At 37.2% G+C, this 16196-nt stretch overlaps 1 protein-coding gene across 1 annotated transcript; it reads left to right on the top strand.

The window, feature by feature from the left end:
* Positions 1-677: 677 nt before the first annotated feature.
* On the top strand, positions 678-11028 carry LOC148873220 (small ribosomal subunit protein eS24z). The gene is made up of 6 exons (XM_088963498.1): positions 678-976; positions 5201-5279; positions 5398-5439; positions 5585-5755; positions 10502-10588; positions 10694-11028. Exons 2-6 carry the CDS (start codon positions 5205-5207, stop codon positions 10733-10735), a joined length of 417 nt encoding a protein of 138 aa, XP_088819624.1. The 5' UTR covers positions 678-976; positions 5201-5204; the 3' UTR covers positions 10736-11028.
* The last annotated feature ends 5168 nt before the right edge of the window (positions 11029-16196 follow it).

Raw genomic sequence — 16196 nt, 5'->3', positions numbered from 1 at the left:
TCCCGGAATGATACGTATCAACCAATACGGGCCGATACATAACGATACTTTGAACCTTGGTGCTCACCCCTAGAAGAATATAACTACTCACAATGTAGGGTGTTTACAACACAAAGAACTGAAATCAAAGTGTTTAAAATTAAATTTCAAACCTTTTTTAAATATTTTTTCTTTTTTAAACACAGCGAGATTTGGATCGAGAGGCTTGATAATCTGATTGAACGAGAATGTAGCGAGATCCTTCCGATTACAACCTACATCACAATCTTAAATATAAAAGATCGGGCTTGATTCTTAATTGGATCGAATCGTCGGAGTACATCCAAATTTGGATCCAGTTATTAATTGGATGGTTTACTAAAAAATAATATGAAAAATATAAAATATTATTTTTTGATCAATCAATTGAAATTATAAATGTGGTAGGTGTTATTTATCAAAATTCATGAATGGATTTTGATTGATGAAAATTCTTTTCATATCATATATTTCCCCATCATAGAATTTCTAATGGATTTTATAATTTAATCCATCTAAAAAATCTGAATCCCACTGTACAAGTGGAATGAATCCTGACCGTGATGTCAAATCTACGGGTAGGATGCTATAATCCTATAAGGTGGATTGCAATCTAGTTATCCCTAATGTTTAATTGGATGAATCTGTTTATTCTATTCGTATATAACCATCCGAATTCGAGAAGGATGGATCGGACTCCGAATCGGGTCTATTGATAACTTTGATCAAATCATCAACGTCACCGAACTGTGATGACTTGATCCGATATCTCTTTATCTTAAAATCCAACGGTTCAGGTTACAAACTGAAAATATCATAAACCCTAACGACGACAATGGTTTTTCTTTGCCCTGCTGTTTTGAGCAGAGACGAAGGACCGAGGGCTGGAACCGAATAATCGAAAGGGCGGGAAGAATAGGAGTTTTCTCTGCAATTCCCCACCAAAATATCGCTAGAGGTGCGTTCCTTCCGTCATCCTCTTCCTCCTGTTCTTCTTTTCCTTCACGCTGTTGTTGGAAGATATATGCTTTTACTTTGGATCTTTCGTTTTCTGTTTGATTGGTTAGCTTCTATGCACAAGTGAAGTAGTATAATTCTAGAATTATTTGGATTTACGCGTTGTTCTGTAATGATTAATTGAATCCTCTATACAAAAGGGTGTAATCGAAGATCCTATAGGCTTGGATTTTGTTATTGTTGTTGTTGTTGTTGTTGTTGTTGTTTCTGTTGTTTCTGTTGTTTAAATTCTTGTTGAGTTCGCTAAATTACCTACCCACTGAAGACATGCATCGATAAGAACTTTTGCTTCTATTCCAACGGTACTTCCGAGATTGGCAGTTCAACTAATCCTTGATGTCTGGAATTAAATAGCAACCCACTAAAACTGTTGTGGTTATAGGTACCCACTTCCAAGCTTTTGGCGCAGCCAACTTTGGGTAACAAGATGAATCGGCATATGGCCCTAGTTGCTAGTTACTGTAAAAGCTTAGCTCTTCTGAGTCACAAACTTCCGAGGGTTGTAATGACTCTTACCTCGGGGTGATGTCTCAACTAGTTGAGGAGCTAATAGTAAAAGCGGCTTCTCAGAAAGCCATTGCTCCATTCCAATTGGCTGTTGGCTCGCTATGATGTCTACAATACCTCGCTATGACGAATCTGGCATAGGCCCCTAATTGCTAGTTACTGTAAAAGCCTAGCTCTTCTGAGTCACAAACTGCCGAGGGTTGTAATGACTCTTAACTCGGGAGAATGTCTCAACTAATTGAGGAGCTAATAGTAAAAGCGGCATCTCAGAAAGCCATTGCTCTATTTCAATTGGTTCTTGGCTCGCTATGTTGTCTATAATATGGTGAATCAGCATAAGCCTCTAGTTGCTTGTTACTTTAAAAGCTTAGCTCTTCTGAGTCACAAACTGCCGAGGGTTGTAATGACTCTTACCTCGGGATGATGTCTCAACTAGTTGAGGAGCTAATGGTAAAAGTGACTTCTCAGAAAGCCATTGCTCCATTCCAATTGGCTCTTGTCTCGCTATGATGTCTATAATACCTCGCTACGATGAATCTGGCATAGGCCCTTAATTGTTAGTTACTGTAAACGCTTAGCTCTTCTGAGTCACAAACTGCCGAGGGTTGCAATGACTCTTACCTTGGGAGATTGTCTCAACTAATTGAGGAGCTGATAGTAAAAGCGGCATCTCAGAAAACCATTGCTCCATTTCAATTGGCTCTTGGCTCGCTATGATGTCTATAATATGATGAATCGGCATAGGCCTCTAGTTGCTAGTTACTGTAAAAGCTTAGCTCATCTAAGTCACAAACTGCCGAGGGTTGTAGTGACTCTTACCTCGGGAGAATATCTCAACTCGTCGAGGAGCTAATAGTAAAAGTGACATCTCAGAAAGCCATTGCCCCATTTCAATTGGCTTTTGGCTCGCTATGATGTCTATAATACCTCATCCTTCTAGTGTTTTGAGTGCTTACGTTATTGTCAATCATGCTTATTTCTCTTAACAAGTTACATTTGATGGAAACTATATTACAGGCATGGTGGCAGGATTTTTTAATTTGGGTTGGTAAAATGTGTGCCTATATAGACAATTTCATTAGGCTGAGTTTGGGACCTGTAGATTGTGCTGAATGTTTCCAGACTGACTTAAATTCTAGTAATTTGTAAACCTTGAGGAAATGTGTGAGTTGGTGGGGAATCTGATTGTAAAAGTAGCATTTCAGAAAGCCATTGCTGTACTTAAATCAGCTATTGGCTAGCTAGGATGCCTACTTTCCCATTTGGTTTGACATTAAATCTAAATAGACAATATGTACTTTACACATGCCTTTTTCTTTGTTACTGATTTCAATCTTTCCTAATTCATTTGAGTTATTTATTATTTATATCTGTTGAAGTAATGGTTTTGATTCTGTGATATGAATTGTATCTTGTACTTATTTATTTCTTTTTTTTTTGGGCTAAGCTGATCTTTTTCACCAGGGTAGTTAGTTGTTGAGATGCCTGAGTTTAGAGTTAAATGAAAGAGTAGTTATCAAAGCATCAATTAATTGTCAACTAGTTGACTGGCTAGTCAATGGAGGGCCATACTGATTGCATCACTATCTAGTTGGTAGATACTCATGGTGTCATCTAGAATGACTAAGGATCAACTAGGTTGGCTAAGAGAAATCACAATCATTTTTTAAGCTTTGTTTGTTTGTATCTTTAATTTTTTGAAAGAATATAGAATATATCTATATTTAATGCTGTTGTTTTAAATATTTGTGATTGAACATGATTAGATGGTGATACATAAAATAGAAAATAGGCATAAGATGGTGAAATATAAAATAGAAAATAGGCATAAGATGGTGATATATAAAATGGAAAATAGGCATAAAATAAACGAAGGGAGTGGAGGAGTTTTTTTAAGTTATTTTAATTGGTTGGAATTCTTTTAAGTTTCCTCTCTATCAGTGGTGTGTCGGCAAGGAGTTACCACAAACAAAGGGTATACTTAATGGCCAAGGTCGCTCTTTCTTTGAGAGAAAAAGGCTTTGATTCCCTATCCTAGCCTACCCAGCCAAACTTTTCTCTGTTTGCAAAACTGTAAACTAAATGTTTAGTGTTATTCTTTCTTTTTCCATAGGGTAAATTGTTGAAACATCCCCTGAAGATTCTGGTTGTTGCTGAAACCTCCCTTGAAGTTTGATAGTTGCAATCACCTCTCCTGAACTTTCTGACATAGTTACAAATAGACCCCCTCTGGTAGAATCTTCTCAAAAGAAGCATGAAAATGTCAAAAAATGCCCATGTGACTACTTATAGCAAAAATGTTTATTTTCCAAATTTCCTCTTTCATATGAATCACTGCCTGAAACCCTTCCAATCTCATTTTGAAATTGATTTATTTTCCAAATTTGCCTTTCATATCAATCACTAAAAGGTGTTGCAAACATAAATTCTCTTTTTTGTTGTTCATAAAGTTTGTATTTTTTTCTGTAGAAACCATCCTTAATAGTAACTGCATGGGTATTTTGGACATTTTGTGGCTCTTTGTTTGAGGATTCTAACAGAGCGGGCCTACTTGTAACTGTATCAGAAAGTTTAGGGGAGGTGATTGCAATTACTAAACTTCATGGGAAGTTTCAGCACTGGTCAGAAATTTCAGGGGGGGTTCAGCAATTTACCCTTTTCCATAAGTGTATTCTATATCAACTTATGAGAGAATGTTCAATAATCTAAATTTAGAAGATATCTCTTTTTATTGACTAGTCCCTGTGGGCACCAATCAGTCATCACATCAATTAGAGAGACCATTTTTTTTGAGGAAATAGAGGGGCTAAAATGATAGTCCTTCTTTCAGCATTGATTACATTGTCAAAAGAGCTCAAGAGTCTGTGGCCGAGGAACTAGGGGTAAGGTTTGCATGCTGTAAATGGTTTTAATTTTGCTGTGTGGCTTGTGGAGGTGGGCCAAAGGATTTTTTTAGTATGTTTAGTTTGTTGTAGCTTATGCTGGGTAGTTTTTGGCTGTTTGTGAGATGTCAATAAGATTAGACAGTGGGTAGTTGAGGTGTTAATTTGCTTGGGCTGTAAAGTCCATTTGGTGGCAGTGGTTTGGCTTTTCTCTTTGGTTTTCTGAGTTTAGGCACAATTTGGAGTTTTGCTCTTGTACTTTCTTGGATGATTTCTTATCACCCGTAATGTATCTCCTTTTTCTGCATTTTATAAATTTTACTTTAAAATTTTAAATTTAGGGCTTTGAAGGTGGATGAATACTTAGTACAATGTCAAATATAGAAAGAAATTTTGCTACCTGAGATTCTCTTTGCCACTAACATGCCTGCTGAAATGACAGTTTTGGGAAATTCAATTATGTGGTTTTTGACACCCAAATTCTAGAACTTTTAGCATCTTATTGTCACCTCTACTGAAGACAAAAAATTCAATCTTGAGGATTTGAATGGGTTTCATCCTGGCTGTTCTCATTTGGTCATTTTTAGCACTGCTACTATGTTTTTAATACTTCATTAATAAAGTTTAGTTTTGATAGGTTATTGATAAAAACAGAGTTTCCATCCCATCAATTTCAGGTTTTTTTTTTTTTTTTTTTTACTTTAGAATAGAAGCTAGGGTTGACTCTGCTATGCTTGGCCTTTGGTGTTTCTTAACCTGTTGGCTTTTATTTCCAGAGTCATGGCAGACAACAAAGCAGTTACTATCCGAACAAGGAAATTCATGACCAACAGGCTTCTCTCGAGGAAGCAGTTTGTTAGTCTTCTGCCCTTTTAATTCTTTGCTCTGATTCGATTCCCCATAAAAGGTATAGAGGGAAGTTTTAAAATCATATATTTCTAACTTTGTTGTTGGCATCTTTGTCTTAACATAGATAATTGATGTGCTGCATCCAGGGAGAGCAAACGTTTCAAAGGTATAGTTTCTTTTATTTCCTCTTATCTATAATTGTTGTGTTTATATGACTGACACTTGTTTTTTTCACTCTTTTGAATTGTTTTGTTCAATTGATAATCTGATCTTCTCTATTTTATTTTGTTTTTTTTTTTCTCATTCTGAAGGCTGAGCTAAAGGAGAAATTGGCAAGGATGTACGAGGTCAAAGATCCAAATGGTATCTTTGTTTTCAAGTTCAGGACCCATTTTGGAGGGGGGAAGTCTACTGGATTTGGGATGATTTATGATTCTGTTGAAAGTGCAAAGAAGTACGAGCCAAAGTATAGGCTCATCAGGGTAATTTGAACTCCTTGCTAGTTAATACAAGTTAGCGTTCATTTTTATGCGGTTCCCATTGTCGTACCTATTTCTTGTATATTTTTAGTTGGTAGAGGCATTCTATGGTGATTTTTGGAGCTCCTTCTTCCAGGTCCCAATTTGGATGAGAGGAATCTACTGGATTTGGGTGGTTCTGTTTCATGATTGTTTCATTGCATCCAAACACGTCCTATGCTTAATGTTTTAACCATATTGGTTTACCTACCTCATTAATATTAACTCTTGGTTCATGCTCAAGTTTTTTTTCAGTAATTGAACTGAAAAATGTTTTACTAAATAGAATATATTTTGTTTGTTTAAATAATGATAAGAAGGAATGTATATTTTTTATATTACTATATAAAGGATCTTAAAAACTGAAAGCAACATCTAAACTTAACCATTATTCACTTTTTCGGTTTTGTTGTTGATGTTCAGTCAATGCCCAATAGAACTAAGGTGCTTGTGAAATTTACTTTACACTTGAACATCTAGTTTAGGGTGACTGAACTGTTCAGGAATGGCAAAAGGCAGATGGTGTGTATACCAGAAGGAAAGGAAAAATGGGGTGGTTGCAGTTCACAGAAGCTTTAGATGGATACAAATAGAGGAAATGGTTTTGTTCATTTGATAACAAGGCCCCATTAAGCTCCAATTTGCTTCTTATGGCTGGATTTTCAAAACTAATTGAGTTCAAACGGACAACTATGATGGGTGGAGCTTTATCCTACGTGGATGCACTAAGGGGTGAGAAATAAAATAGGAGGGAAACCATTGAGCTGGGGGTGAACTGACAGGTTGGCTTGACATACAGGCTGACTCCATGCACGTGTAGGAGAGGGGGAGGGGCACTGGGAGATGCTAAGTATGGTCAAGCATTGCCCCTATTGAGCTCTAACAGTAGGCAAGGAGCAAAATCAGCACAGTTACAGTGGGTCAAGCATTCCTCATCATTACAAGATAAGCCCAACCCTCGGTATACAAGATCGAAGGAAGCTTGGAGGGACGATGATGATGATGATGGGCATTGGATTAGTTGTGGTGACTCTAAATAAGAAAGCAACTCTGAAGACAAATCTAGCATTGGAAGTGTTGAAGTTACAATCCAAGTCTATTTGGATAATGAAGATGATCTTCACCTTGATTCTTTGTTTGCAGTGGAGAAGATCAATTATACTCGGTGCAAAGAGGGTTCTGATGGCAGAGGTAACAAGCAGGACTTGCAAGGGGAGAAAGATTCACGAGAGGCTTATATCAAAGAGGTGGAAAGTGAAAGGGGAGTGCGGCTGCAAGATAGTGTCTTAAACCATCCAGTCCAGGTCCAACATGATACCATTTGTAATCAAGAGGAAAAGAGACTTCTCTTACTTGAGCAGCAAGAACAAGGTGTCCGGATGGTGGAATCACATGGGAACTCATTGGAAACTCCTAGGGGAACAAAGCCAGAGTTGGAATAGTTTAATGCAACTATGGAACCTTCTCAACTTGATACAATTGATTCTGTAGGTTTGGTAATCTTATTCTGGAGCAGGGAAACAAAGGAATTGCAATTTCATTCCCTGTTGTGCCTATCTCTCCACCTTCTGGTAACCCCTATAACACTGGTGGCTTAGATTTTGATAATAGTCTTTCATCTAATGTTACTGCAGATTTACCAACTCCCATCCTTGGTTCAAAAGAGATCATGGTAGTGCCTGTTGGTGGTGAGCCTGCTGTAGGGGAAGAATCAGAGGGAGGTGTGAATGCCAATGTTGAACTCAGAATGGAGATGTCAGGGGAAAGAGAGAGAAATAGAGGGTGCGGTGAAGGGGAAGGAAACAGTAGGGAAGAAGGAGTTGGTTGAAAAAAGAGACTCAAAAGAATATGGAAGTGTGGAACTTGAGGGACTTGAACAAAGGAAAGGGGAAGGAATTTAGTTCTGAAGAGGACAAAACAAGAGAAGGTTTACAGAAGTTAGAGAACCCGGTGGTGGATCTAGCTGTTAGAATGGGCCTGAAAATAGATAAGTCTAAAGTGAACACTCAAACAAGGAAAGAAAAAGAAGGGGGGAGGTGGGAAGAGGAGGAGAGAATTGAATGAAGTTGAGAAACTCATCAATGATGTGGAAGGGCTAAGGAGACATAGAATTCAGTGCTAGGGGAGGAAGTAGGAAGGGAGGACTTTAGCAAGACAAAGATCAGGGACAACTTATTTGTGACTATGAAGATTATTAGTTCGAATGTGAGGACTAGAGAGTGCTATAAAGAGAGCAATCAAGGAAGTGATGAAGGAGAAACCTAATAGAGTGTTGATCCAGGAATCCAAAATTCAGGAGGTAGACAAAAAATGGGTCATGAGCTTTTGGGGAGAGAGAAATATTAATTGGAGTTTTGCTCCATCATGGGGAGCTTTGGAGGGAGGAAATGGTACGATGCATTGAAGAATTGGTGGGTAAATTTTCAGTTTCTGTTAAGTTGAAGAGTCTACCAGAGGGTTATGAATGGGTTCTCATGAATTAGAGCCTTTCATTCCACCAAGCATGAGAAAATGGCAATGATATGTCCTTGTTCCTCAAAACTCCCCCAACTCTAGAAGGGCCTAGGTTGCCTTGGCTGCTTCCATCAAAATTCAATTTGACAACCTTTGGGAGGGTAACCACTTTGAGAATGCTAACTCTTTCCTAGAAGAGCTCCTTGTCACCACAAAGGTCATCAAATGTAAAAAGTGAAAGGCTATCCGATGTTCTCAACCAATGAATGACCCAAGTCAACACACTTTCTTTCACCACCTCCTTGCTTCTCTCCATAAAAATTTCATGCATTCGTCCTTGCTTCTCATTTACAATATGCAGATGACACCCTTATATTTCTGGATGCCTCAGTGAATCAGGTGCTGAATCTGAGGGCAATTATTTCTAACTTTGAGCTGTTGACAGGTTTGTAAATTAATTTATCTAGGAGTGTCTCGAAAGGGGTAGGAGAGATAAGTCGAGGAGTTGAAGTCTGCTGAAGCATTTGAGTGCAGAATCAGGGAACTCCCATTTTCCTATTTGGGAAGGCCCATTGGTGGAAATTCTGCTTCCATCATAATCTGGAATTCAGTCATTGAAAGAGAAGAGAGGAGGTTGGATGGGTGGAAGATGAGATATTTATCCTTGGGGGGAAGGGCAACCCTTATAAAAAGTGTGTTATTAAGGCCTACATATTATTTATCCTTGCTGAGACTTCCACAAAAAATTTCAGGGAGAATGGAAAAGATCTAGAGGGATTTTTTATGGGAACGGGTGGAGTGAGGGAGGGGTAAAAAACTCCACCTAGTTAAGTGGGATAAGGTGTGTAGACCCAAAGGAGGGGGTTCAAGTAAGGAGGAAAGGTCTCTATGGAGGAGGGTGATGGTTATCAAATATGGGGTGATGTGATTTGGGTGGGAGTCGGAGTCATGGGAAGTTAACTCTTCATATGGGACGAGTCTTTGGGAAGGAATTATGATTCGTGTGATTAATGAAGCCCCTTCTCCAAGAACATTCAGAGTTCTTTCTCGTCATAGCGAAATATTTCAGTCATATTCCATTAGTAAAGTTATGATCCTTGGAAATAGAGATATGGTTCATGTGATGGTGTATTGACCATGGAGTCTGTAAGTTCATAGTCTCTTGACAATCTCTGTACACAATGATTTCTGCACTAAGATCATTGTTGTTGACAAGTGTAGCCATACGAGTATTATTAATTTGATTTGACAACCAATCATTTAGAAATTAGTCAATACTTGTCACCATATTTGAGGTTTGGTGTGCTCTGTGTCGTTATTAGATATTGGTTTTCATTAGAATAATTTTAGTTAAAGGTTGATTTGATTCGGGAGGTTTCTTTATATTCTCTTTGCCCTTTATTTGTATTCTTTTGTCTTCTATAGTTCCTCTCATATGAACTGAGTTTCCTTTGAAGGAGCCTAAGTGTTTCATGTAGAGGAGTTAGTTCTATCGTGGGGGGTTATTACTATTTCTGGAGTAATGCCTGGTTAGATGATAGATGTCCTATTGGAGTTATGTTCATCTGTTTGGAGTAGAGGATAGAGATGCCTTAGACCAAGGTAACATGGACAACATGTCAAAAAGGTGGCTGTCACACAATTGATTGGTGCCCTTGACAGATTCAAGAATAAACATGTTAGCTTATCCTGAATGCCTACTCTCTCTTATAAACACGCGTTCATGCACACAAAAGCATACACTCAAATTAGGTTGTTTTTTCCTCTCTGCATGCCTCCCTGTAATGGTATTTCACTGGATTGATCTTTATCCTGTATGCGTTAACTTAGAACACGTCGTTTCCTTTTTCTTGCCAAATGTTCCTCGATATTATTTTTCACCTGAATTGTTTTGTTGTTGCTGGGAATACTAATGAATTGCAGTTCCTTTTTAGTCTTGTTGGTGGTGCATGATACAAGTCTGTTTATTGTGATGGTTGATGCGAAAATGTTGTATATTATGGTATTTATCTACTTGTCGTTATACTTGGCATGCTTAGCCATGGAATCTTCATCACACCTCAGTTCATAGCATCCATTTCAAGAACTGGGGAAGGGTCCAGTTTGTCTTATGTTAATGTTTCTGGTATAGTATTTGTTAGATGAGGCGACTAATATGATTAATGTTTTAGCTTCTGATTGTTTTCCATGTAGAAATATTGTTAAGGAAGACTTGAGTCCCCCCTCGCTAATAAATTTCGTAACTTGTTTTTGTAGAATGGGCTAGCTACCAAGGTGGAGAAATCAAGGAAGCAGATGAAGGAAAGGAAGAACAGAGCCAAGAAAATCCGTGGAGTGAAGAAGGTGGGAAGGCACTTCTTCTCTATGTTTTCCTTCTAATTCAATCCCCCTCATTTTTCGCTTTATTTTTCCTTGGTGCTAAATTCTCTATTGGCCTCTCTTTTCCAGACTAAGGCTGGAGATGCTGCCAAGGCAGGAAAGAAGAAATGAGACCAAGGAATTTTGTGCAATAAGAGCCTCAGCTTGCTGCTATCATTTTTCCTCCTTTTTTCCTTCTCTATTTTTGTTCTTTTTTATTTAATGAATATTTAGCTGAGTTCTGAATTCCTGAAATTTGTATTAGAGGCAGCTCTTGACACAATGAACATGCGAAGTCTAAATTGTGATTAGTTAGGGTTTTGCTGGCAATGTGATTTTGGATCCTTATCCGACGCTTTTGAACTTGGAATTAGTGTTAAGATTCCTTAGAAATGTGATCAAGCTGCCAATATAATGGCTCAAAAGTCCGAAGTGCTTAATTCTAAAGTGTTTGGATTGAGGACCCACCAGACTGGTTGTCGGATTTGATGCTTTCTGATGTTGCTTAATCCCAGATTCCCAAGTGTTTGGACTTTGGAACTGTATTGATAAATAACCGGACTGGTTAACAGCCGTATCCAAATTCATGAACTGCCTTTTGTTTTGATATGATTTTAATTATATGTAATAAGTTTGCCTTAATTTTGCTTAACCGCATCACGCTTCATACTGGGGAATTTCAGTAAAGTGTATAACCTACAATCATGGTTGAACATATCTATGCGCTAGAAACTCAAGTGTCCGCTCTTTCCTATAATTTATTATATTATATCCGTGAAGCCAAACATTATTAAGTGATATCAAATCTCTCCGAAAGGTTTCTGGATAGCAAGGTAATCAGCATCTCTATAAGAGCAAACAATGCAGCTCACCACCTAACTTCTAAAGTCTGGCATCTTTTACGAACGTGCCTTCCTGGTTAATGCAAATCCTGCGTAATGACTATCCAGTGGTGTATTCTCAATAAAATTTAATGAAATCTCATTTTTATTACCAAAAAAAATGAGAATACTTTCTCATTACAAGAATTTAGGGTCTGTTTGGATCATGGATAGAATTGAAATTATAATCTTATGAATTACGTTTGGTATCGGAATCATCTATTCACACTTATTTGGTTTAGTCGGGATTTGATATTTAATATTGATTGTTGTTTTTTTGACAAGTAATATTGATTGTTTGGTTCATTTGGAATTGGGATCAGAATCAATTGAAAATTTTCAATTATATATTAGTCTATTTATTACTTTTTTATTATTTAATAAATATATAATTAATGTTTTTATTAGTATTTTGTTGTTATTATCTTATCAGTATTTAAAAATTAATATTTATTATCTACTATTAATTTATGAATACTTTGTTAATACATTATTACTTTAGTACTTAATATTATATTTTATTAACAACTTTTGTTTTATTATTTTTCTTATTAGTTTATTAATATTCTTTATTTTTGCTTTATTATTTTGATATTAATTTATTATTATTTAATAATTAATGTGTTAGTATTTTTATTGTTATTTTAATTTTTTATCATTATCTTATTATTAATTTATTAATATAATATTATTTTATTATTGATTTAATAAAATTTTATTATTTTATTAATATTAGGGTTTGGGTGTTTTTTATCATGAATTCTTTACTTCTTGATAGAATCTGAAATCTCACTCCCTAGTGGGGGAGCCTGGGATAGCCATTCCCTCATGGGGAATCCCATACTGCAAAGAATGGGAACTGGAATACATTCCAACCAACCGATTCTAGGCACCTATTCTGGGGAACCAAACAGACCCTTATTGTAACCATGAAGCCAAACAAAAAAGAAAAAAGAATTTATTGTATCGACAACATTGAAAACCCATATGTATGGTACAATATGCATCATACATTGTGATATTTTGAAACTTGTTTATGAAATTCGCATCAGCACCCCACAGACCATCCCGGCCGTGTATTCGAAAAATCTTCCTATAAGTACAAGAAATGTTCCAATGCACGCTGAGATGTGCATATGGGTCACGCTGTGGGTAATGTTCAAAGTATTGATACAATATGAGTTTCGGTCGTATCGTATTGGTACTTAGAAATGGTTGGAACTCTATTTTTTTAGTTTTTTTTTTCAAATTTTGATTTTTTGGAAAGCTTTTAGCATGTTTTTTATTATTAAAAATAATTGGGTGTCCGAAACACCTGAAAACAGTCATTTTGGACCGTATCTTTTTTAAAAGATACAATACGATACGCCTCATATCCTATCAATACGGGGTTAATGATGTTTGTTGTACTTTTATCTGTCCAACTTTTCAAAAGGGATATTATTAGGAGGGCTTCTAACATTTAAACCTATAAAAGCTTTCTAAATATCTTTTTTAAATGCTTGGTTTGGTTCTAAAGCTGACATGTATTATACGATATGCATCGATATATATTGTGCCATTTTGTAAATTATGTATCAGCTTTTAGGGTCAACAAAACATTAGAAAATATATTCAGGGTGTTTCTATGGATTTAAATGTTAGAAATAGAAACCATCATTCAATGTACGTGGGGAAGAGCCTCTCCTATGCAGGTTGACTTATCTTTCTCTCCTATGGTGAGAAAGATAATGACACTAATTCTGATAGCAACCCAGAATATATGCTAAGGCTAGGTTGAAAGTATTTCACAAATTTATGAGAAATATAAAGGAGAAGGATCCATATAGACTAGTTCTAGACTCGGAACATGATCAAATGTTACTTTGAAGGACAGCTGAAAAAAATATCCTATTATCTTTCAAATACTTTCAAAAGTTGATAGCAGAGCTGCAAACATCTATTGTTCTCTATTTCCTACAAGTTGAACCCATTAGCGGATTCTTTAATCTGCCAACTATGTCTAGGTATATACATTCCACAAATTAATTTCAGACATACAGACAGGTATGTTAATTTAAATCTGTTTCTTATACACTATTATATTGTTATTCTGGGTTCTTCCAGGGCTACAAATAGATCAGATAAAATTGGATATCCCTACCTCCAAATTTTATCCATTAACATTCAGACTCAAATAAGATCTTATCTGTCGAAATTTATATGCCTAGATTCATCCTGTTGCTGTGCAAAGTAATAGATTTTATATTTTATACATCAAGAAAATGGAATTGGTTTTCAAGCTCACATTTAAAATGTCCTTTAATATTCTTTAAGTATCAATTCAAATGTGTTTGCGTGTGTGTATGAGAGGGAGAGAGAGAGAGAGATTAGTAAACTAACTTGAAAATCTGCTCCATGACAAAGCATAGACCCCTAATAACCATTGCTTAGTTCCTTCAAAAACTTTATGTGAATCTTCTTCATCTCATCCTCAACAGTTGGAGAAGTTTCAGCAGAGTGGCCAATGCAGAGTCCATAGTCTTTCCAAGATAATCCATGCCATGATTTCTTGGCATCAGCACCTTCAAAATGAAGTAATTGTCAACCCAAAGTTCTATACAGAGTGGTCAATAATATTAATGGCTGTATATGGTCTAGATAGCCGTATTGAGAACTACCTCTGAGAGAATATCAAGATTAATTGCTTGAAGAATCTCGTATCTAGGGATAGAGAACCTTCTTGTACAATTCATCAATCCCTCACTTCATATGAGGTTAACTTCCCAACTATAGTTGGGCTTATCCTATTTTCATAGACTCTATGATACTGATGTAGGCACACATGGCAGGCCCCGGATTGTGCCACATGGCATCAACCGGATGGAATCTTGGCCATCCATCTCTAACTGCCTCCAACCACTCCATGGCAAGGTCAACTATAAAAGGGGATGCCTAGCTCAAGGTAAATCTGTCTTGCTCACTCTTGCCCTCTTGCACTCCTACTCTCGAGAGACCTCATTTGAGCTCTTAAAGACTAAGCTCTGAGCCCTCATCCCAAGCATGGTCCGACCCCTCATTACACTTGGCTAATTTGATTGTCGGAGTCTCCGCCCCTGGGATAACACCCGGGGCCTCTGATGTGTGCTCTTCTCATGCTCACAAGTTGGACCTATTGGCCTCGGACATCAGTGAAATTACCTTGTTGCCCTCGACCCCATCCTTAGTAGCAATATGATATAATATCATGCTCTAGTGACTTAGCATCCGTAACTTTCCACACCACAAAGCAATATAGAGCACCAAGTTGCACCAAAAGTTGCAAGTTGCGATCTAAGGGTACATTGACCTAGAACTATAGGGATAGACTCCTCATGAGATCTCAATGTGGGGCCATTCAATACAATCTTGGTCAATAATTCAAACTCCAAACAAAATTTTCTATAGTCAAAAAGGGCAACCTTATGCTTGCCTTGCCCAATGAAAATTGAAGGAATGGGAGATCCATCATATGAATGGCCGAACCATGCAAGGTGTCTGGGTGAAATTTCAAAAATTTCTTTCTCCCATCCAGGAATTCTATTCTCTGATTTAGAAAATTTGCATTTTTTTCAATGTTCGTTCTTGAAACAAACCGGACCAAATATGAAACCAAGATTAGGGAGAGGAATACCTGATACGAAATCCATGCCAAAAGCACCTCCCAACGTAAGTGTTCATGCCCAAAGAGGATACCAAATCCTTCCTACATTGAAGATGACATAGCTTAGGGTGAGGCAAGATCAGCAAGTAGATTTTTCAACAAGAACCCTAATTCTTCAGCAAGAATTGTGTAGGGATGTGAGCACAGCTTCAAGATTGTTTCTTCCACCAAGAAACAATATCAAGATTCAATCTTGATCACTCCAAGAGGTGGAGATTGAACAGGGTAGGGCGGCAAGAACAGAGAGAGAGAGAGAGAGAGAGAGAGAGAGAATTGAATGTAGAAAAATTAGTCAAACTGTTTGTTTTATTCCAGTTCGCCCTCCTCCTTTATATAGACCTTAAAGAGATAATCTCATAATCTGATTAGGAGTTTCTTGATCCAAATCTTTATTTGGATTTGAAATCTTTTAAGTGAATAAGAGTCGTCCTCTTATCCTTATCTGCTGATCCATACCCAGATTCGCCCCCTATTTAATTAATCCAATTAACCCAGTTCGAAATGGGCTTTAGGCCCATTAGCTTTCAGGCTCACTTCCTTTAATGATAGTTAGCTTGGCTCTCTTTGTATGGTGTGGGATCCTATCATTGATCTTCACATAAGCCACATGGGTTCAGCCTAGCCTCTATTACGAGGCCTGGCCGAATTCACTACTGAATACAGTGAACCCCTAAGTCCATCAGTATGGGCTCTTAATGGGCCCAACATTTATACTAAATGGTCATTGGGTCCAACCATCTTATGAAGGCCCAATGACTGTGGGCAGATGTGAGATTAGCCCATCAGGTTTATTATCCCTAAATGGTTTTACACTTAACCTCTCAGCCCTTAATGATCATACACTGCCCGACAAGAGATGATCTCTCCCTCGGCTGCAAGGTACAATGTTGCACTCTCTACTCAGATGGATCCCGAGAATTAAAACCTTTTGCAAACAATTTGTGAAACCATAATATATATATGTACATCTCTATATAAATATATTTTGCAAAACAAATTTCAACAAGTTTGAAATCAACTGCCGGCAGTT

Source organism: Nelumbo lutea, chromosome 1 (genome assembly GCF_056320005.1).
Source record: "Nelumbo lutea isolate HS-2025 chromosome 1, American lotus-T2T, whole genome shotgun sequence".
Classification (NCBI taxonomy): domain Eukaryota; kingdom Viridiplantae; phylum Streptophyta; class Magnoliopsida; order Proteales; family Nelumbonaceae; genus Nelumbo; species Nelumbo lutea.
Note: the sequence above shows the minus strand (reverse complement) of the source record. Positions and strands in the feature narration are given on the sequence as shown.